We start from the raw sequence: 23,762 nt of genomic DNA on the forward strand, positions 1-23,762 counted from the left end.
TTGACTACATTTCATAGTTACTCTTTTACTCCTAAATCTAACGGGATACATACAGTTCAACATTAGCAGGCTAATGTTAGTTTTGTCACTTGGTTCAGTTAGCTAGATAACAGTTACACCTGGTGGTTAGCATGCGTACGTTTGTATCCACTAACGTATAGAATTTGTTTGTGTGGTCAACCCATTTTAATTCACTGATGTGGAAATCTTCACTGAGCACTAAACAAGTTATCAGCAGGCTAAGTTTTAATTTACAAAGAGCTGGTACTTCTGCTACATCTCAACACTGTGCTGTCAATCAACTGCAAATGATAATATCGAGCTAACTACCTGATGTTGTGATAAAATACACAAACTGCCACGTAAAGCCACCTACAGATAGTTCCCTGTTCCTTATGGAGAGTTAACAGTTTTCACGTGGTTTAGAAAGAGTTAAAAATCTCTGAATACGCTAACCTAACGTACATGTTGAGTTATCTAGCTGGCAAATGTAGCTTGATTCGAAGTGTGTTTTGTGATTTGCATGAAACAATTCAAAATCTTAACAGTTTACATCATTATTAAACATCATTTTGATCAAGTGTCGGGGAAGATATGTTGGCAACATTTCATACTAACACTTTTACTCCTAAATTTAAAGGGGTACATACAGTTCAACATTAGCAAGCTAACATCAGTTTTGTCACTTGGTTCAGTAAGCTAGGTAACAGTTACACCTGATAGTTAGCATGCATGCATATTTATATCCACTAATCTATAAAATTTGTGTGTGAGGTCAACCCATTTTAGTTTATTGATGTGGAAATCTCCACTTAGCAGTTATTAGCAGGCTACATTTGAATTTACGAAGAGCTGGTACATCTCTACACTGTGATGAGTGAAAGCAAATGATAAAATCGAGCTAATTACATGATGTTGTGACAAAATATCATAAACTGGCACACAAAGCCACAGAAAGATAGTTCCCTGTTCCTCATGTAGAGTTAGAACTTTCATGTGATTTCTAAAGAGATGAAAATGTCTGATTATGCCAACCTAATATACACATTTAGTTACTTAGCCGCCATATCATTAGCATATTGTTATGTAGGTTAATTTGAGGTGTGTTTTGTTATTTTTGTTCCCTGTTCCTCCTGTATTTCCTTTCAGCAGGAGACTTGCAAAGTTTGCTGCTTGCATCCCTCTGGAATGCCTTTGCCCCAATTTTGTTTCATTATTTCCCAGCCTTTCCTAGAGGGAGTGAATGCAGTTATGCTACTGCTTCAGGAAATTTTCTGCAACACAACTCTTCAAGAAACATGAAGTTTGCAACCTTTTCTTCTTGGATTAAAGAAACTAGTATGCAGATATTTTGTTTTTGTTTTGGCAGTTTTTCTATCACTCCTCATTAACTAAAGCCGAGGGCGCTGCTTGAAAGGGCCTGAGACAAGTACTGTATATTAGATGAAAACACAGCAGTATGTTTTTCTACGTATGATCGAGCCACTGTGTGTTTGCAACAAATCTAGATTTGCCAACAGCGATAGAGAGGGCAGGCAAGCAGTGGACATGAGGAAAAAAACAAAACAAAACAAAACACAATGAATATTCTTCCCGCTCACAATTCAAAAATACAACAGTACTATTGTGAACTTGGGTATGTACATTTCCCTTGGAAATAGAGAGAATTGTAATAAGTGCATAAGTGCATTTGTCTACACATTTTGATCTAAAGAGTTACACAAACCTTCATAGTTTTTTCTACTACACTGACATAATGAAAATGTTGGCACAAGACTTGCATGTTTTCAGCTTCAAGTAAATGTCAATATTTGAAAGTTGGCAACAGGAACATGAGATGTATAGGAAAGTGGTTTGAATTGTGCATGTTAATGAGCTGACAGATGTCATTCTTCCACCAATCTAGACCGGGAAAAATGTTTGACTACAACCAGATTGGGTAGAAACTGCATTTTTCAACACTGACCAGTCCAGAGCTTATGAGGGCTGCCTGAATAACCTTAAATGGGTGATCAGTGCCACATGCACATAGTTGAGGTATTTCAAGCATTGGCACTTTTCAAAGTTTTGAACTCACAACAATTTTGTGACATTTAGTTTGTAATTAACATTTACCCCCCAAAAAACAAAAGGTATAATCATAATGTAACCATAAATAATTGAAAAATACTGAAGGGTTAATAACTTTGACCGTTTTTTAACAACTTGAAATAAATATAATTTCTCTCATTTACTCTTTTTAGCTCAAAGGCCTGGTTGCTGGTAGGTTTTCAAAGCTGCACTTTTTAAATGGCACTTTGCAAATGCTGAAAAACTACAGACATACCCATCCAGGACATTGGATGAGAAAGCTTGTAGGCTGTGTGTAACGATCACCAGCAAACCAAGGAGAAACCCAACCAACCCATGTCAGACATACATTTCTGCTAACACTTATTCTGGCAATGGGAGAAGAGGCTTGGCACATCCTACAGACCAATGGTGTTGGCGATGGGCACTGAGGATGGCTATCGAGATCAGACAACAGATGGATAAAGGAAGAGTAGAGAGAGTAGCAGTCTAGAAAAAAGGCTAGTTTTAAAGTTGTTTGAATGTGGGAGCAGGGAGGCGTGTCGGCCCCCGGACCCCATCTTCTCAAAGTCTAGTCTGAGCCTCGGGAATATAGATCTCGATGCTGTCTGCTCGCTCCGAGGCTGAGTTCTGCCGAAAGGAGGCGGCCCGTTTGGCTGCCATGAGCCGCCGACGGGCCTCCTGTCGATGCCTGTCTGGGAGGTCCAGGGATTTCTCCCTCGTTATCATGCTCTTCTGCCGAATTGTCTTCTTTGGTAAGGGAGCTGGTGGCTTTGGGAAGAAAAGAGAATAATCAAGGGGTACAAATTTGGTCAGTTAGTTGGTTTTGGCTTTATCACAATTATTATACAAAATACATGCAACTGGCTGTATGAGCTCAGTGCCAAGACAATCCCTCACCTTCTTTTCTGGGCTGTCTACGGTCCTCCAGTTGTTGTTCTTGATCTGCTGCAGCTGGTCAAACTTCATGGTGACATCGTCGATGGAAAGCTGCAGTAGGTCCCAGAACCCAGCCAGGTCCTGAGAGGTGGGCCGCGGCATGGCACTGGGGTCCTAAGGGAGACACAGGTGAGAGGAGTCAAAATAAAGAAAACATTAATGTCTGAGGTGACAGATTGTTCTCCTGCAGTCCAGATAATAAGCAGCGTTATAAAACAGACATATGCATACAAAAGACTCATGCCCATTCTATTTATTGCACTTCAGTTTAGATCCACTAGATGTCCTTATCAGACTCAAAACAGGCATGAACACCAGTTTTGCGGATTTTGGCTGAAAGGAAGGATAACAACTTGTGATGACACCGAAATAATGACACTCAGAAATAATAAACTCCCTTTGTCACTTCAGCCCTTTTCATCACTCGATTCCTGACATGAAAGAAACAGAAGACTGAGGAGCGCCTCATTGTCTCTGCAACTGGCTTACAGTTGCTGCAGGTTTTAATGAGTCAGGAGGCTCTGTGCAAATACTTGATGTTAATAATGGGATAATGTCCAGCTCTTTCTGTTAGGTTTGGGCCATTTGGTCAGTCCCCCTTAGTCCCAGTTCATTGTTTTTGAACCCAAACCTTTCTGCTTAGAGTCATGAACAGAAATGGTTGAAAAGAAAACACATGAGCTGTTTGGTTACTATAATGCAAACACACTGGAACCCCTGATGAGTCAGTAAATATATGAGCTATGACCATGAATGTTATGAGAAAAACTCCACCCACCTATGCTACCATGTAGCTTTATGTGCTGTTTATTCTGTGTGCGGCTGCAATGTGACAAAATAATGTTAATTTGTGAAAATGATCTTGAATTAAATGTGTGCATGTCATTAATCTTTTCAGAAATTCAATCAGAAATTGGTTCTCTGAGCAGAGCCAACATTGATATTACAGCACTGATCTGTGGTGTAACACAAAGAGTGCGTCTCAACAGTGGTCTCGTCATACAAGGAGCTCATTGCACTGTACAATTTATTCTGGGGCCTTTTTAAACAACGTGGTGCTGATAATATCAAGGTCATGCTTTCTGTGTGGACTATGGACATTTAAGAGGCAACATTGAATAAATGAATGAGTGCATTTTTTTTGCGAACTGAGGATACTGTTTATTATAAAGCTGTCTGTGTTCCAGATGAATGTTATGAAAATATTTCACACTCCTGGGTGGGCTTCAGCTGGGCGAGAATGTAAAATGTACTCTGACCTCTTCTTAGATACACTGGCTGTATGCTGTTCTGGCATATGATCCCTTCAGTGTGAATGCAGCTAATCATATTTGTAATGACATCATGTTCATGGATCTAGACATGGACCATATTGTTTACAAATAGCATGGTTGCTCAGGTTGTTTGCGAGTGGTTGCAGCAATATATTCATTGTGGTATTTCAGATTATTTTAGATTTCTTCCAGTGTGTCTCAGGCCAGCAGAACCAGCAAAGCTGTGTCAGATGCCAGATTCCAGAAATCATGGACCTACTGCAAATCTGTGATGGGACGTGTCGACTCTCTAATCCCACACGCATTCCCACACTCCACCTCTAAATCTTGTGACATTTAGATGAGGCGGCTGTGAGGGGTGCTGCTGTCTGATGGTCCAGATAGATATAGATATATATTATGAAGGCAGTGCCTGGTATTCTCCATGCTAAAGTCATGGGTGATTTATGACATTGTTTTTTTTGGTTACCAGTGGTTCTTTCTGCTTTACAGAGTGGCATCATATTCTGCCACACTACCCTGTTTTAACAAGGAATACATCAAAGACACGCTTCAATTTGACTTGAAACATTTATGATCATATAAAAGCAAAATGTTATTGCATCACAAATAACAAGCTAGAAATGTGAACTAGAATTATCGCCTTGTTGTTGCGTGCCTCCACCAACCAGTCACGATGCATGTATGTATGTAGTGAAGACTTTGAAGGAATTCAATAAAAGGCATTCAGTGTATTGTTGGGTGAAATCGAAGTTATAATGCTCTATATTGTCATGTTTGATTCCACTGAATAATCTCCAGTAAAACACATGCTGTCTTTATCGAGAGATTATTTTTACAGAGGACTGATAGAGAGTTTCATCACACGGTGCAACAACAATCACCTGAAGCTCAACACCAGCTGGCACGGAGGCATAACGACCTTTCGTTTTTTTGAAATCTCATATGGGATGACTCAAATCCTCTAAATTTGCATAATGTTCCAATGCAGGGTCTAAGTTTTACTTTGATATTTGTATAGTATTATGAGATTAGTATAATTCTCTTTTGTACAACCAAAGAAGTTATCTAAATTACTCCACACTCATGATATCACAGTATCCATCATGTCAGGTAAGCTGGGAACAACACTCTTCTGTTATCTGTAATTACCAAGGGAGTGCGCCTCAGCATTTCATCAGCTTTATTCCGACCCCTGAACTTGTGATGTTCTGCAAACTGTCTCAGAAGTCTTAAGGCTTCAAATATCCAGAGCTGGCAGATTTAGAAGGAGTCAGTGAGCATTAAGCCTTAGCTATGTCAGTGTGTGCTTTTAATCCTGGAGCTCCTCCCAGAGAAGTACTCCACACACACGGTTTGTCTCTCTTTTAGAACATTTCTGAGTCAAGCTTTATGAAAGTTGATCCATGAAGTAGAGAGAAGCAGGCTGATTAGACAATTAGACATCTCTTTAAGCTTCTAATATGTGGACATTTATTTAACAAAGTATGAAGTGAATATTGTTGCGTATGTATTTTTCATGCAGACAAAACGCTGCAGCTTTTTGGAATGAAAAAGTTGTTAATTAAACTTGCATAATGCAGCCTATTTAAGTGGGACAAAGTTATACTTGACTTGGTCTAAAAGGCTGGTTCACTGTATCTAATCCCAATGCAGCTCCCTCTTCCCCTGAATGAGCAGTTTCTGCTGCACATTGCATAAACAGCAACACGATCTCTCATAACTCCACACCAACTTTATTTGAAATATTGGGTACTTGGCTCAGATCAATAAAACGAGTTGTGAACTGTGCAAGAAAAATATGAGGCACAGATCCCTGACCCTGGGTGTGTTCCTGCACTGGATGAGCAATAGAGCGGCTGGTGTCTGGATGTTTAGGTCCGTTTGAACCCAGGTTTGGCTCAGTCTTCTGTTTCTGTCAGCTCTTCTCAGGAGCAAGCTGCATCGCTGAAAACACACCTATTCACACTTGTGTGTTTTTAAATGTACAGGTGGCATATAAATGTGATATATAGCTATTGATTCTCAGTGTTGTAGCTTTCCTTAATCAATGAAATTCAGGGAGCTTTGATTCAGTTTGTTATGTGTATTGAAGGTTGGAAAACAATGGCTGTGAGGACACATAAAGGAGTGTGGAACTGTTTCTAATGATAAAACCTGTGTTTTTGGACACTTTGTTCAGGATGCAGCTGCATGATACTCTTTTAGTAATATGATATGGTGTTTTCTGATATATGCATATAGAATCTGAGTTTGAAAATAACAAAATCTGACTTTTCTCCTGAGACTGAGAAATCATTTATACATTGCAATATGGAAAATAATGGTTAATATATTGGTTGAATAATGAAAATGGCAGCTGGTTCATTTCGCCCACCTTTAATCCTTCTTTATTTATATATTTTGTTGTATGCTTCTACCACTTAAATGTAATCATTCACAAATTATGTAGAGCTGCAAAAAGACTTAATGTCCCTAACTGTCTGTGATTGTGGGTTATTAGGTAAATGTGATGGGGTTTTTTTACATGGATAAAACATAACCGTAATATTTACTGTAAATTGCTTGTTTTTCCACATAAGACAGCTGACATACAGTAACTTTCACCACACTACAAACTTGGCTGAACTAGTTTTAGCAATGAAAAATGTAATAAGGAAGATAAATCATTGCAGAAAACAAATCTTTGAATGCGCACACACACACGCACGCACGCACGCACGCACGCACGCACGCACGCACGCACGCACGCACACACACACACACTCCCACTCTTTGATAGGTGTCTTACCAGGTTTTGCTGACATAGCCAGTAGAATTGCTGGAATTTCTGAGACATGAGCAGCTGAGCGCTTCCCACTGCACTTCGGATTTTGCCTAGGACTGAAACACACACACACACACACACACACACACACACACACACACACACACACACACACACAGCATATCAAGTACAACATATACGATACAGTGCTCATGGTTCAGTAAAGTAAAAATAATAATAATAATAAATCTGTCTTCCTTTCTGCGTGCACAAAGGGAACCTCAGGTCAGACATTCAGCACTCACTTTCCTCTGACAGGTCATTCTCTTCAGCCTCGGCCTCCATCTCCTTACACCAGCCCTCAATCCTCTTGGTCTCCGTGTGGAGCAGTTGCATGAACCAGCTGCCATCCCTCCTCAGGGAGGGGGACGCCCTGCCCGACTCGCCTGACGAGACTGTGTTCTCCCGTGTGGAGGGGGGTTCCAGCTGCCAGGTGGTCTCACTGGTGGTCTCCCTGGGGCTGGGAGGTTCAGCGGGGGTACGGTAATCCTCACGGTAGCTGAACAGCCCCTGGGTGCGTACTGTTCGCACTGCCCCATACTGGGTGGGCGTGCTGGGCTCTGAGTGACGCTGGAAGCCCCCACCAAACTGCAGGCCCTTGTCCTCCATTATAGGGAAGCCCTCCAACTCCATGTCCGCCTGCACAGCTGCAGTCACACTGTTTGAGCGTTTGAACCTGCCCTGTCTGAGGCAGGAAGACATAGATGAAAGCACACACACATTTATACATACAAGCCACAATGGCAAATAAGGGCAGAGACAATGGGATTATTGTTCATAAAGTGAGAGCAAACATCAAAGATTGAGGCTCTCTAATGACCTTAAAATCCCAGCACCATTATCTTACCCTTTCTTGTTGTCCTCCACCTGGATCCCAACAGAGTGATACTCCCGCGAGCCTTTGCTTTCAGATTCGGAGTCCGTGGCTGCTTCCACCTAATGCCAAGAAATCATACAAACGAAAAGTGCTCATTATGTGCGCTACCATTTCCCCCATGCTTCTGGGTTTATTGGTTTGGGAGTGGACAGAGCACCTTAACTGTACACAGCGTGTCAAAAAGTAAACATCGTATGATTTATGGAAGCGGCAAAGGCAACAAGATGGAAGAGGTTCCCTGCAGAGGATTTTAGCTTTCTGTGGAAATTAATTTGAAAAGATGAAGGAAGATGTGCAGTGTGTTATATTGCACAACACACAGTGTCTTTAAAAAGCTCATTTTAGCTACAAATGTTCATGGTTGACTGAAATTTTTGCAATATTTTTAATGTTCTGTACACATTTTAAACACAACAGTGCTGTGTTGAAAATAACTAAAGTATTACGTGTGCACCACATGTTAGAATTCTCAAATTAAGGTCATATGATTTATCACCTCAATTATACAGTAAACAAAGGAGAAAAAAGAAGGAATAGAGTATTTTGCCATCCTAGAACACTTACTTGAAACTGTTCTGCCCCTGGAGGCAAGACTCCATTAGGTTAAGGCTGCATCGATCAATACTTTTATATGAACAATGGGTCAAATCACTGTGTAATGGGAAGGGGTTTGTGAGAACAAACCCACAGAGAATTATCACCTTACTCTGCAGTTGCCCTCAGCTTTACAGAGCTTTTGGAAGTCTTTCAGCCCATTGTTTTGGTTTAACCACCCACAGTTTTACTGTTTTGGTGCACTCACTGCACTCTAATCACCATCCTTTCTGAATACAGGCTGTGTTTTTGGTGATCAAGCTTCGATATACCCACAGTTCTGCTACGTGACTACCAACAACATGAGACAAATGAAGTTAGCAACTAGTTAGTGCACATAGTGCGAGCATTCAGTAGCTAAAGAGGTGCTTAATTGTTTTAGAGCACACAAAAGCTAAACCAACAGTGCATATTGGACTTACATTCAACAGGTGGCCAGAAACTTGACAAATTAGCCATATGAATTTAGGAAGATAATACATCAATGTTGCAGGTTGTTGCACTGCCCCCAAATGGCTGCAAAAATATCTAATTAATTTCTGTTCTCTTATTTACTCGCTTTTCCATAAATAACACAAATATCTGGCAAAATCCCCAAGAAAAACACTCAGCGCTTAATGCTAGGTACAATGGATTGGTCTTTATCATGTATTTACAGCTGTGTGACCAGAGAAACACAGTGATGGATAGGGCAACATTAGTGGATATTATGGGATGGGAAGGAAGAATGACAGATGATGATCCTGCCTGCCCCTGCACGGCTGTGACCCTGATCCAGCCGCCCAGGCTCAGAGACTCTTTATCGCTGCCTGCGCCGCTCCCTGGAGCCCCTGTGTTTTACTGGCTTTATGGACACCCTGTCAGTGCTCACCATTTTTGCTACGCTTTTCTATCTGTCACTTATTGCTTGTTTCTCCAATTGCTCATCTCTTTCTTGTTTAATTTTTTTGCTTTCACTTCTCTCTTTGTCTAGGGTTCACAATTTCCTGCTGGCTTACTGTCAAAATCTTTTTCTTTCTTTTGCTGTCTTAAGCCTCTCTTTGTCTATTTTGTCATTTCAGTATTTCTTCTTTAGTGCCTGTCGAGGCTTTTTTCACTGGGGCTCTACCAGAAATGGTCTGCAAATAAAAAGTTTGGTGGTACAGAGTGGCTGGATGTAGAGAGAGACGTGTGGTCACTGTGCAATACTTTGGCTTATGACTAAATACATTCAAAAATAACACTAATTCCCATCAGCCTGAGATGCATCTTGTGTTTGGTGCTAATTAGCAAATGTTTTCTCTCTAAGCTAAGACGGTGAACCTGCTCCACATCAGCATGTTAGCATTGTCATTGTGAGACTGTTAACCTGCTGATGTCAGCACTGCTGAGCCTAAGTGCGTCAAAGAGCTGCTAGTGCGGCTAAAGGATACCTCTGCATATATTTCTGTAACATAAGGAATGTCATCCCTCCCTTTTCCACCAAAATGATTGCAAGAATCAACCAGAAATGTCCATATGGGCCCTTCAGAGCATGTTACATTCATAAACCTTCAGCTTACAGTAGTATCATGACTATGAGAGTGAGTCAAAGGCACTGCTTCAAAATAAGGTGGGCCTCTGTTGTAAGGAAATGTCAACCCTACCTTTGGTGCAGAGTGGTCAGTATAAAGCTGGGGAGTGACATTTTTGGAGAGCCATTTTGTATTCTGTCAGGCCGTTTGGGAGAAGCTGTTAGCAGGGAGGAAATAAGTGTGGAGCAGCTTGCCGAGGTGACCTCCATTATTTTGTGTTAGAAGCAGAGCAAAGTCCACCTCATGAAAAGAGAATGAGCTTCATGTCTGTGATGGATGAGGACGGAAGGAGGACAAACTATCCACGAGGCACTGAGATTTATGTCCAACAGGCTTACCTTCCTGAGACGTTTTGGTAAACATACATGATACACCGGTGCGCACACACAAATACAAACACACACACACACACACACTGCATCAGTAATCACAGTCACAACGTCAGCACAGGTGTGGAAACTGAAGATCAGCAAAAAGTTGAACAACTGTGTATTCACCTCTCATCCAGAACATGCAAGCACCACCAGTTAACTTTTCCCAGCCTCTGACTGTGTTTAAGGTTAAAAGCTTTGACTGCCTCTTCACGCAACCTCATTAAGGCTCCAATTAAAACTATTTTTGTAAATAAATCAATCAGTACAACTTTAGAGTAGCAAAAGGTTGTTTAAGGTGGCAATAGATTGATCCTTAAGGACTACAGGAAGTCAAGACAACATCTAGTCCACAAGGTCAGAGATCAAAGATTAAAAAAACTTGACCTCCTCTGAGACAGGGGTGTCGAAAAGGAAAAGGCCAATCCATAAAGAGGCAGGCTAATTCAGGTTAATTACACCTCCAGTTGTAGATGAAACAGACTGATTGGCCGTATGATATGATGCCCATGCACCCAAAGCTGTTTGCAATACTGAAAAATCAATATTTGCAAAGCCCTGAGACATTATTGTCAGCATGTCATGACAGTAATGTGTTGCAGCAGGCACTCAACTGAAATGGTAGCTATTAAAAAACTGGCAGGCAATGATGCAGCTGTGTAGTTATTTAAGCCTATAAATGCACCAGGTGAGTTGTCTGTATACTGAAAGAGTGCTGTAGGAGCCAGGATTTCACATCCACACACACACACACACACACACACACACACACACACACACACACACACACACACACACACACGCGCTGTGAGGAAAGTCTCAAAAATGTTTATTTGGATTTGTTCTGCATTTATTGACTGATAAATTTAATTAGATTATTGTATTAAACTCAGCAGTTCTTTCAAGGAAATTTATCTGGAAATCAGTGAGATCTTACAACCTCAATAATAATTACTAACAAACTAACTACCTAATTAATTATTTACAAACTGAATTCATATCAGAATAAATAGCTATTTTAAGAGATTTGGCCCAGTTAATTAAAGCATTATTGTTTTATTTCCCAGCATAAAGGTCAAAATGCTCTTTTAAAGCCAATTCTGGTGAAGAATATTAGAGTCTAAATTTCATGATTCTACCAACCAAAAAAATCCATCATAACACTATCTTCCTCCACCAGTTGGATAAAACGTCATGACATCAGTGCCCTCAGTGTGAACATGTGATCTGCCATCTCCCAATAATATGATGTTCTGACAATCAAAGAGTCATTCAAAGTGGTGGTGGGTTGATGTTGAGGGGTTGGATTGCATCTAAATGAAGTCCCTCAGACAGTTTTTAACCAAACGTTGGCAGGCAAAGCTTTCCCAACATTTTTGTCCCTCTTCAATGTTTCTCTAAATGTAGAGCTTTACTGCACCTGCACTAATAATCAAAAGTGCTTATGGACTTTATGCACATCGCTGCCGCCAATTTGAAAGCCAAAATAAGTCTCTGTCACTCTCACTCAAATAGGCATTAACGCACACACGTGAATACATTCACTTGCTCCCTGGCGACGTCTTTCTCAAATTCACCGTCACTTCCTCTCAGCAGTCAGGACTAACAGTGTCCTGCTCTTGGCATTCTGCTCTTCTCATCCACACTCAAGTTTGATCTGTACTCCCCTACTTTGTTGGTGATGAGTGAGCTAAATCTGAGCTGCACACATGTTGATTTGAAAAGATGTTGCCCCAAACTGAGTGTCACCCACCACAAAGTTTGGTGAAGCATGATAATGAGATTTTCATATTGCAGTTCTGTCTCCAATGAACAATTTGGCTTGCAGACAACAAGCGTGTGCAGACAACTTGCAGACAACAAGACACACACACACTACTTGGGGACAGCATGGGCAAATGAATGAATGTAGGATTAATTCAATCAGTTGAATATAAATGCTGGTTGGTTGCATCAGTTTCCTGTGTTTTTTATATGAGAGAGTGAACCATTATATATTGTAACTCCAGATTCTATGAGTACAGGCGTAGCCCTCAAAGAGCTGTTGTTATTGGCTTTATCCCTGGGCATTTGCAGTTTGCATTTACTGTAGACTGTACAGTGGTCTCTCTCAGGTCCTCATGTACAGTATACAATTTAACACCACCAGGACCTGAGCTTTGCTCCCAAAAGCCATTATTTTCTTCAGCTAATGCCTGTGGAGCAGGGGGTCTAGATCTTAGAGGCTGTGTCCATCCTCGGAGAATCTGGAGTTATATATGTAACTACCATTCTATTTTGTATAGGTGCTTCACCCTCCAAGAGCTGTCACTGTTTGGTTAACAGCGAAGCTGATGTAGTCAAAGCCCGCTGTGACACCAAGTTCCACCTCCAGATAACACAGAGCAGTTCACACCCCCATAAATGTGAAGAATAAAAAGACAGGGAGGAATGAACTGTGCTATGAATAACACCATGTCAGCCCTGTGTGAAAAAAGCGTTATTCCACTCCCTCTACAAAGTACTGTCGCTGCGGAAGGGTGGGAAGTTGATTACGTACTGTAATGGTCCCCCATGCAACCCACTAATCCGAGATGATGGGATTAGAGGGGCACTGTTTGGCATGTGCGTAAAAGCCCAGATCTGACAACGTATAATTTGCCATCTAACATGTTTAAAACTGAATGAGTCAGCGAGGACTCAAACACATAGTGAAGATAGAAACAGATAAAAGAGCAATGAGAAGCCCAGGGCACAGATGTCTGACATCCCTCTAAGGAGGGCTGTGGATGAGGATAAGGACCTCGTGGAGTGTGCCCAGATGTTCTGCAGAGGCTCCATTCCCGCTGCACTGTAGGGCAGTGAGACAAACATTTTGACAGAGCCACACCTTGCTCTGCCTACCTGATGTTTGAGCACAAAACATGCTGAGACAATGTGTGCAATGGGCAGAGTCGGTGAGATATGTGAGTGAGGCAGGGAGAAGATTTGATGAGGGAAGTTACTGTGCTCCCATCCTCTTTAATAGAGAGGCAGGTTGGTGAGACCGACAGTGTGCATTGATAACTCAAACCCTTAGGTGATGTCAGAGCCAGGGAGAGTGCCGAATGGATAGAAAATAACTTGAGAGGGATATGGGCCACCTCTGGATTTTCTTCATGTGTAGGAGCCATAAGGGGACAACCACATGGCCTTTGAACATCTTAACCAGCAGATGGTTCACTGACAGCACCGTCACCACACCGTGGGGCGCGATGTGTGACAGCAGAGTTTAGCGTATTCAAACTGGCTGGGGACAACTTTGCTCTCATGGTGGCAGAGTTCAATTCCACACTCAGGTAGATTAACGATTGGGTGGGGAGTGGAGAGCTCTGTTGTGAGTGTTTTCAGATGCTATATGACTTCCAGTGTGTGCAGAGCAGCTTCCTCCTGGGAAGGGCCATAAGGATTAGGCCATCTAAATAGAACAAACCCTGATCCCTTTCCTGTATAATGGCTTCAACGCTGTTTCCATTCACTTGGAGAAATCCGTGGAGCCAGAGAATAGCTAAATGATAGCCAGTTGTATTGGTGCTGCACTCCTTGGAAGGAGAAGCAAAGGAATTTTCTGTGACTGGGGATGACACAGATTTGTAAATATACATTTCTCAGATCAATAGAAGTGTAAAGGTCCCTCGGACACATGCATTCCAGCACACGTCTGATTGTCAGGATGTGAAAAGGCCACTTCATGATGCACCTGTTGCACAGAGACAGATCGAAAATCAGCATCATCCTGCCTGTTTTCTTTGGTGTGAGAAAATAATGGGAGTGATACCCTTCGTTCTCCTCGTGCTGAGATGTCACCACTAACGCATCCTGAAGAGTGGTAGGCTGGTGATAATTTGTTATGATCAGTAATGTACATTTTAAGTGATGATTTTTTTATTCATGAAAATGTGAGGAAGTGACTGGGCTGCAGCACTGAGCCTTCTTTTGTTTGTTTGTTTGGGAAGCATGTGTCTGCATGACAGAAGCTGCAAGATGTTCAGTGGGAGCATAAACAGACTGGCTAAAGGAAACTGCGCTTTAAGGAAAAGTGATTGGTCCTTAAAAAGGACTGTCATGTTTCCTTTGCTCAGCCGAATTGAGACACACCCATAATTTTCTTTGCCACTGACACCAGCTTTGTTGTGAGGTGGCTTGGTGGGCAGTTGGACCAGGTGCACACTGGCTGCTGCTTCTTGCCGGGGTGCACAGCCTGCTGAGTCACAGCCGCCAGAGGAGAACACACAGGTTGAGGAGTGGCTGTTTCACAGGAGGTCTGCCTCCTCAAGCTCTCTGCTTCCTCGTCTGGTTCATGCAGATGAGCTGTGGTGCTCTGGGGCAGTCCATACAGCCCATTGGAGAATATGGGACCATCCAGCAGTTCCTGCCTGATGAGAGGGAGAAGTTGAGACATGTGCAGCCAGATATTTCCCTGCATCATAGTCTGCCATGCCATAATCCTGGATGGAGCCACCACCATAACGAGAGTCAGGACAGCCTTCATAGCCTTCCTGATGTCATTTGCTACCTCTGGGCTTTGTGGCCATAGCTGAGACAGCTGAGGACAGCAGCACTATGTAGTTCTGAGCTGCAGCAATCGAGTGGTAAACTAGTGTGAACAGTCAGAGAGGTGAGCATAAACTTGATCCTGAGGATGCAGTGGAGATGGCTTGCCCTTGCTGAAGAAGGCTGCCTTGGGAAGAAATATGGAAGCCAAGCTCTGCTTAGTGGTGGGACAGAGGGAAAACCTTTTTCTGTGTCTTTGTGGTCTGTGATGAAAGGCTCATACCTGGAAACCAGCACTTTCAGTTTTTTTTGGGCTCAGAAAACTCTGCTTCCCTGAAGGACTGGAGCTATGTGAAGCAAGGCCACAGCAGGGGACGTTGGCCACACGTCCCCTCCTATGTGGCATAAGTAGGTGCAGGATGTTCTGTTGGCATCGTGATGCCCCTCAGGTCTGTCGCCTTTCTGATAATGCCTGGCCAGTTTTGTAAAGGTCCTTTGGCTCCCAGCTTCCAGCTTCCAGCTTCCATCTCCTCCATCTGGAGCGCCACAAAGGCGTCAACTCATCACAAGCAAACGTGCACAGTTAGCTGGCCTTCAGAGTTAATGCTAGCCTGGTGTGCTCAACACCAAGGCACCTCAGTGTTTGAGCAGTCAGTATTGATTATTTTAAATATTTAGGGAATGGCCAAGCAAACCTACTTTTTACAGCTTGGGGTGGAAGGCCATAGGGCAAAGTGTGAATCTAACTGACCAACAGTCTTAGTTATAAGACATAAAATGCAGATAACTAAGGTGTGAATATATTTTCAGGCCCAGTAATGCTTCATGTAGTGTTTGACTTCACAAAGCAAGTTGAAGTGATATGATATTTTCCTTACAATCCTGCAACACATGTAAAATCCTGTGTTGAAGCTGTGTTGACCAGGTTTCTCCTAATTCCTCACCTTAATTAAAGAATTCACATTCCTTGTTTACATGGAACTTCATGAGTCACGTTCCTGCTAACAGCCGACAGTAACCAGGTTACTTTAACACACCGAATGCAGGCTAAATAAGAGCACGTCATTTTAATGGGGTGCTAGAACTAGTGTGTGGAGGCTATTTTTAACTGCTCCCATTTACACGTTATAGTGAAATGTGATGTCTGGGCAAAACTTGCTGCTGGATATTCTCTAAGTTTGGATGTGATACAATGCAGCAAGTGTAGCAGGATCAATTGACTTTGAAAGGATCATTTATTTGCTGAGTGACTCCCCGATGGCAACATCTGACAGTCAATAGCTTTAGTGTAATTTAGGTGTTAGGCCAATCTCCAGCCAAAGGACTTTCTTAATATCACCTGAAAAAAACACAGCAATTACCCTTTGAGGTGTGCTTGACTGATTTTTGCAAGGAACTTGAACAGCACCCAACAACATTCAACCACCTCCAGAATAGATTAATGAAGTAGTCTGTTTTAAATTCTTCAATTATTTGAAAGGCTTTTGAGTTCAACTGTGCCACGGACTAAACAAATTGGACCACTGGAATGAATATGTGAATTTATAGATTTATGTTTGGGAAAGAGAACTCACTGCAAAACATGCTTATTTTTTGTTGATGTATCTTCTTAGCAGGCAGTTTTTATGTTTGAGTATTTCACTTGTTTCAAACTTTTTTTTTTTTTTTTTACCTTTAATTACCTTTATAAGATAACATCTAAGTGAGATTTAATTACTGGTTCTAGGTAACTTAATACTTGAAACTAGAAATTCCAGAATTTAAAGCTGTTTGATCTAACTCTGACTGACAAAGACAAAACTGCTTTGCCAGAGTCAGAATTTCTTTGTATCCAGGAAAATATGTTTGTTTGCAGTCTGGATGCGCAACTTTTAAGATAACTGTGGCTTCTTTGAGAATAGATATTTCTACCTGTACAACAAGTGAAATTTTCCTGTTCTTACAGCAGATAATTTACCTTATTTTAAATATTATTTTCCCCATTTCCGTCTTTTGAGAGCTGAGAAAATGGCATGAAACACTAAGCATACAGAGAAAAGATCTCTCGAAGAAAGTAAATGTGAACAATGTGATGATAAAGAGGGGGTCTGAATTATATGAACCAAGAAAAATACAGCAAAGCAAAATTACTTCTCTATATGCACAGAGCAGGAGAAAATATTGACAATGACTTCTCAAATTCACACAGAGACTTTGATATTCTGCTTTGATAAAACACTGTAAAAGGCTCTGCGGTGATGGTGTGAGGTGCCACACAGTCCTCACTCAGCAGACCTGCAACCTTTAGACTGCAACTGGAGATCAACAACACCAGAACGTCAGCTAGTGTCAGAGAAGGAGGAAGACAAACCCAAGATACAATCACACAAAGTCTGAGGTGGAGAGAGACAAAGAGAAAAAGAAACAGAAAGGGAGAGAAAGAGGGAAAAGGAGAGAACAAGCATGAAGACTACGAGATTGGAAAGAAAAAGATGGGTAGAGTAAGTGGAGAGGGAGTGAATGAACCATGGAGTGAACCACCATTCACTAAAACCTGCTCCAGCATGAGTTGAATCTTAATTGATGGATTGCAGTAAGATGACTCACTCTTGCTATTTTTAGGTGCTTTAAAGAGAGCACAGTTTCTAATTTGAATGCATGTGTGTGCGAGTTGTAAAAATTCTAATACTCGTGTGATTCACTGTGAGACAAGACTAACCTGTATTCCTATAGAGGATCGAGGTGTCTTCAAGTACTCCTCAGCCTTGGACACCAGGATGGCCTTGTCGCAGGTGAGCACAGAACTGTGGCTGTCTGTGGATGGGTGTCTTTTTCCAGCCATGACGGCAGCTGCCTCCATGGCTATGGTCACAGCCTTGGTGCTGTCCAGGCTGTCAGTGGAGTTATAGAGGGCGTTGCCTGGGCTAAGCCCCAGGCTGAGGCCATCATGGGCCCACATCCCACCATGAGGGTGCCTCCCCTCATGGTACGCATCCTGGGTGGACTCAGTGCTGCTCTGGGCCGTGATGGAGATGAGGGGTTTGGAGGTGGTGCGGGGTGGGACCGGAGGAGGGGTCTTCTTGTAGTTGGGTGTGTAGGTGATGGCTGGAAAAGGTGGAAGGACATTGTTTTTTACATACGTGTGATTGCATGTAGTTAAATTAATTGTAATTGAAGACCTATTCATCTGAAAACCAGAGTACATCCTGTAAAAGAAGAAAGGTCAATCCAAAGGAATATTGAAAGTCATAAAGGTGTGAAAGGTGTTGCAAGGGTTAAAATAACATTTACAGCATACCCCATCTCAACCTCATCCCAACAGACACATGCCTGAAAGGACGAGGCTGGTGATATTTTTTATTACTGCCAACAAAGATTTAAGGTCAATTAAAGTCAAAACCAATAACGTGTTAGTCCATTGTTTCCTATTTAAATTGTATAAAAGACTACAGAAATGGGGGGCTCTTTAGTTTTTAGTACTCTTTACTCAAACAGGAGTAAATTGTGAATTTGTGAGGGACTTCTTCCAGCCACAGATCAATCTCAGAACCCATCGGCCATTATCTGGCAACAATTTAGCATTTCTTCCATGCGGCATTCGTTGTTTACAGTCTGATTAACAACTTCAGATGTGAAGATGACATTTTGACTGATCTCTATTCACAAATATCTGCTTATAATTGCCAGCAGAATTAAAACAAGCTAATAATAATAATAATAAAAGCTAAAAATAGCCGATGGGTTCCAAGATTGCACTTCAACTGGTGTGATTCGCCTGTTTTGCTCTCCACATGGACTGTTTACCTGCATGTAGCCAAAGCTCCCCCATAGTGATTGGTCAGTAACACTGGGACAATAAACAGACTACAAATGGAAACCAGAATGGATCCAATATCAAAATCTTGTCTCTTGACTGTCAATCAGATGATAAAACTACTTGGTCTTATCACTCAGTTCTAAGTGTCAGAAATATATTTCACTGCAACTCAGTACATTATATGTGCATGGATGTAGACATTCCTCCCAACACAACATCTCAAGATCATAATACGGCAGCAACATCATCATCATTATTGTGATGACATATTAGCAATTAATATTATCATGTAATTAACTGACTTCTATTACTTAATGACCTCATTAGCAGAACTGGTGATCTTATGTATCGTGGGGAACAGGATGGGACATTTGGCAGCAATGCTATTTGTTTCACAGCTTGATAAAATGTAGCTGGCTGTGAAACTTGTATAAATTATGGCAAACTGTGTGATGTGGTCTTCAGGTTTGTACTTTTCTGATGTTGCTGATCATCTAATTGATCTCAATTACTTTCTGTTCAAGAGGTGTGTTTGCCTCTTTACCAGAGCAGAAGCCTTTCTCCTCTTTTGTTCACTGTCAGCACTCAGAAAAGGGACAGGAGTGCTTACAAGTGCAGCCAAAAATCTTAAGGTTATGAATAGATATTTTAAAATAATGAATAAGTCAGTAGAGTAACAGAGCCTCTATGACATGAGAAACTTATCAGGCATGGATGACAGCGAAAAACCAAAGAGGTAATCAACAGTAGTCATGTGTGGAGGATCCTGGCGAGGAGGTGAAGCTCAAGGAAGCCTGACAACTCTCATCTTCTTATTCTGTCCATTTCATGACAGAAAGAGGGGGGATTACTTTCTTTCAAGTGCAAATGAGAATATGGACTTCATCCACAGAGAGATGGACTGGGGATTGGGTCATGAACGCCTTCTAGGCTTTGACGTGTCTTTATTTTCGAGCAGGGCTTTGAGAGAAAAGCTCACTCAGTGTAGTTACAGGCTGAAACATCTGAAGCACAAGCTGTGTTTAGTGTGTTTTGATCAAAGCTGAGAATGTGTCACATACCTCGGAGCCAAGAGCAAAAGAAAGAAAGAAGGCGAAGGGGAAGAACACCGAGTTACGCTGCAGGTTAAGTTTTGGGTTATCGTTTTCCTTGACAAAGAGGCAAACCGTGTTGAACTCTGTGTTTCTGTTTTGGTCTTACAAATGCTTACATCACACAAAGCAATTAAAGAAGTCCTTATGAGACCAAAATCTGATCTATTTTGAGTTCTAATGAGCTGCACCCCCTACATGGGCCCCCAAAAGTTGTGGCGTAGAATTACTGGCATTTCACCCGAATTACATTGTAGCCCGAGCAACAAAACTACAGAACAAACCCATTGTCTGCAGCAGGGGTAAGATTTTCTAACTGTTTCCAACACATTTATGGTAACAATAAAACCAAGGGCTTCACCTCAAACCTGCTCAAACAGATTTGGCCTCTTTCTCACCCATATTTTGGCTGTGTTTATAAATAGCTTGAGACGTCTGGTCTATGAAGAGCGTTCTGCTCCGGGGGCTTAATGACTCATGCTGCTGTCCATTCACAAAATTAACTTCTCATGGATGAAGAGATGCATTAGTGAGGAACGAGGAAGACGGGGAGCGAGAAAGAGGTAAAAGAGGGAACCAGAGGAGAGTGGGGCGGTGCAGACAGGAAGAGAGGGTGTGTGTGTGTGTGTGTGTGTGTGTGTGTGTGTGTGTGTGTGAGATAGAGAGCAAGGATAAATCAGGGAGTGAGGAGAGATCAAGGGAGGAAAGAGATGACCCATTCAGGGGGCATGATTCAGCAGGAGGACCAAAATAGAGCCATTATTAGCCAGCCAGTCGTGCAAAGGAGAATCATAATTCTTGGTCCCATCTTGGCAGTTGCAGTATTACTCAGCATTTAGATTTCATCTGAAGTGAGCACAGCCAGTAGTCACTCACTCACTGACCTGGTTGCAGCAAAGCGTTGAACAATGTTCTTTGCTATGTACACCACTGTCACATCAACAACACGATTCACCGTGATAGTATAGAAATACAAAAATAAAGAAGGACTTGCAAGACTCAGACTGAAAGCACAACCTTGAATGGTGTGTCAGCGACAGATGATGCTAATCAAATGTAATGCTGTCATGTCATGACCTGAGGCTTGCACCATGCCAGACTGTTAGCACGGAAAAGAAATGGTCCACCACAACCAGGAGCTGTGTGTTCATTGTCGTAGTATGTACAGAAATTTAATCCATCCATCCATTTTCTATGCCGCTTATCCCTTTCGGGGTCGCGGGGGGCCGGAGCCTATCTCGGCTGTCAACAGGCGAGAGGCGGGGTACACCCTGGACCGGTCACCGGCCGAACACAGGGCACATACACACACCATTCACACTCACACTCACACCTAGGGGCAATTTAGAGTCACCAATCAACCTAATGAGCATGTTTTTGGTCTGTGGGAGGAAGCCAGAGTGCCCGGAGAGAACCCACGCATGCACGGGAAGAACATGCAAACTTCACACAGAAAGGCCCGACCCGGGAATCTAATCTGCAACCTTCTTGCTGTGAGGCACGCGCACTACCTGCTGCGCCACCGTGCAGCCCACAGAAATTTAATGAACTGCAAATCTGGCAAGGAACGTCCTGTATTATCACATCATTTTGTAGCTCTATCTTATGTCAGCACTTATCACACTTAAAACAAGTGTTTTATTGGATCAGTCAGCATGTATCAGAGTTATTTATGAAGGAACAATAGCCAAACAAGCCAGTTAGCCAACTGGAATAGATGATTTGAATGTAGACTATGTACGGCTTTGATATTCAGCGTCTAGGTTCCAACCTTTTCACGCTCAACATAGCAGGGAGTGGCAAGTGAGGATAACACCCACCTCCCCAAGGTGAACTTAGATTCAGATGTTTTTCTGCTTCCAAAGGGGGCATGACCAAAATATTTTGAGAACTGGTGGTTAATATTGTGCTCAAATGGTGCAGATTCTTACAGCAAGATGAACAAGTTGTTCCCTCGCATGAAAATGAGGTTTAAGGAAGTATACTACAACTAACAACTTCCACTGTGCCAGTGAGGCTGATTAACGTGAGACACAAAGGCAGTGATTCAACAACTCCATCTCTGTTGGGACCACTCTATCTATCAGGACTGGCTTGTGTGCTAACATGGGGGTGGGGTGGGCGAGGAGTTGAGTGACACATCGTTAAGAGCCTTTCTTCCAGATTGGATTTATCACTGTAAAGGAAATGCAGCAGTTTGTTTTGCAGCAGGCTTTTAAGGATATGTAAATGATCTGGAGGAAGGGAGGGAGAGGAAGATGGATAGTCAACTCCATTATTGACACTGTCACAAGTGTTGCGGACAGAAATAATAAAGAAATGAATATAAAAACAGCTAAAAATAGATAACAAAAACCAGCCTGGGTGAGTGATTACTGAAATTTACTAAACTGAACCTGGATGGTTTGCAACAATTTAAAGATGTCTGCAGCATTGTGATGAATCACTGAGAACAGAAGCACCATCTGCAACAAACACACCCCTGTGCCAGCAAATATAGTCATTTCATGGCATGTTCGTCTTGATCTGTGGATCAAGGCCGGTCTTTTGCTCGCCTCAGATGTTGTCCCGTCATTCATAAAAGTCACTGCTAAGTCCGTCTTTCAGTAATCTGGACACCCCCTTGCTGTTGCTCCTGGTGGCACTCTGAATAGCATCTGCATGTCACCAGATGCATGTGACTGTGGTCTTAACCTCACCCTTCATGAAAATAAATCGGCCTCTCGTCGACTAGATGGATCACCTGAATGCACAACGGAGGCTAATAATAGCAACATCCAAAGGGTAGAGTGTGTATATGTGTTTGTGCATTCATGTGAGATTTCAGAGTTTGCGATGGAGGGATGTCAGAGGCCAGGTTTCAGAAAGTGACACTACCATAAATCTGTCAAGCTTCAGCAGAGAAAGTACTTTTAACAATTGATCTCTGCCGTTATTACAGTCTGTATCAAACTAAGGAGGAGGGTGGTTTAGAGCCCAGTGCAAGTGTAGTGGAGCAACTGCATCCTCCAGTCAATCTAGCTGCTACGCTAGCACACATGAAAAAATATCAGACAATTCTGGTAAAAGAACATAATGGGAGGACACTGACCATTGGTAAATCTGCATTAATACAGACAAAGAGAGTGGGCTGTGAATTAGAAATTTTTTATCCAATAAAATACAATAGTAACTTACAGTTCATTTTTCATACGGTGACCTGTGATGAAGTCATTTGCCATCTTTGACTGTGAATGCGTGAGTAATTGCTGATACTCAGCCCTATTGAATCATATGGTTAGCAGCGCCTCGCCACAGGACAACTCACGTTCTATTAAAATAGCATCCCCCACAATGAAATGGAGCTACGGAGGATTCCCCAGGTGGCGCGTTTACCTGGGGTTTGCTGGGGAGTCCGATCAATGCTGCGGGTGGAGGGGAGGCAGAACTGGATCCCTGAAAACAAGGGAGTGGGGTGGATATTGAGAAAAATGGGCATATCTGCCCAAACATTAAACACATGTACAAGTAGAGTATGCAGAGTGGATCCAGGGAGGGACGATAGCGATGAGGATTATTCTGCACAGTGGGATGTATGGCAGAATCAATCCCTCCGGCAAGATCACAACAAAGGATTATACATCACTGATGTTGATTGTTTATCATTTTCAGACAGATGCAGTGACCCATATTTGAGGTTGGTGTCAACACGCAGAATATGACCTGGCTTCATGACCCTGCTCTCACCGTGGTTTCAACACTGTCCTGAAACTGCTACACTCTTAAAAGATAACCAAATGTAGAAAAAATGTCAAGTTAAATGTTGCTGATATGTTCTTATACCCCATTTCGCTTAATAAGGGCATCTGGGATTTCTAG

At 42.2% G+C, this 23,762-nt stretch overlaps 1 protein-coding gene across 3 annotated transcripts in view; it reads right to left on the bottom strand.

Moving 5' to 3' along the window:
• Positions 1 to 886: 886 nt before the first annotated feature.
• Positions 887 to 23,762, bottom strand: part of dlgap2a (discs, large (Drosophila) homolog-associated protein 2a) — a 107,803-nt gene continuing 84,927 nt past the window's right edge. For all 3 annotated transcript variants that reach the window (XM_070979352.1, XM_070979353.1, XM_070979351.1), the window contains 6 exons: positions 17,716 to 18,101; positions 7,958 to 8,046; positions 7,356 to 7,795; positions 7,075 to 7,166; positions 2,971 to 3,123; positions 887 to 2,841 (listed from right to left, as the gene is read on the bottom strand). In XM_070979352.1, coding sequence (XP_070835453.1) covers positions 2,635 to 2,841; positions 2,971 to 3,123; positions 7,075 to 7,166; positions 7,356 to 7,795; positions 7,958 to 8,046; positions 17,716 to 18,101 — 1,367 coding nt within the window. In that variant the 3' untranslated portion in view covers positions 887 to 2,634. The remainder of the gene's footprint in view (positions 2,842 to 2,970; positions 3,124 to 7,074; positions 7,167 to 7,355; positions 7,796 to 7,957; positions 8,047 to 17,715; positions 18,102 to 23,762) is intronic.

The sequence above is a fragment of the Chaetodon trifascialis genome, chromosome 14, assembly GCF_039877785.1.
Source record: "Chaetodon trifascialis isolate fChaTrf1 chromosome 14, fChaTrf1.hap1, whole genome shotgun sequence".
NCBI classification, from domain to species: Eukaryota; Metazoa; Chordata; class Actinopteri; order Chaetodontiformes; family Chaetodontidae; genus Chaetodon; species Chaetodon trifascialis.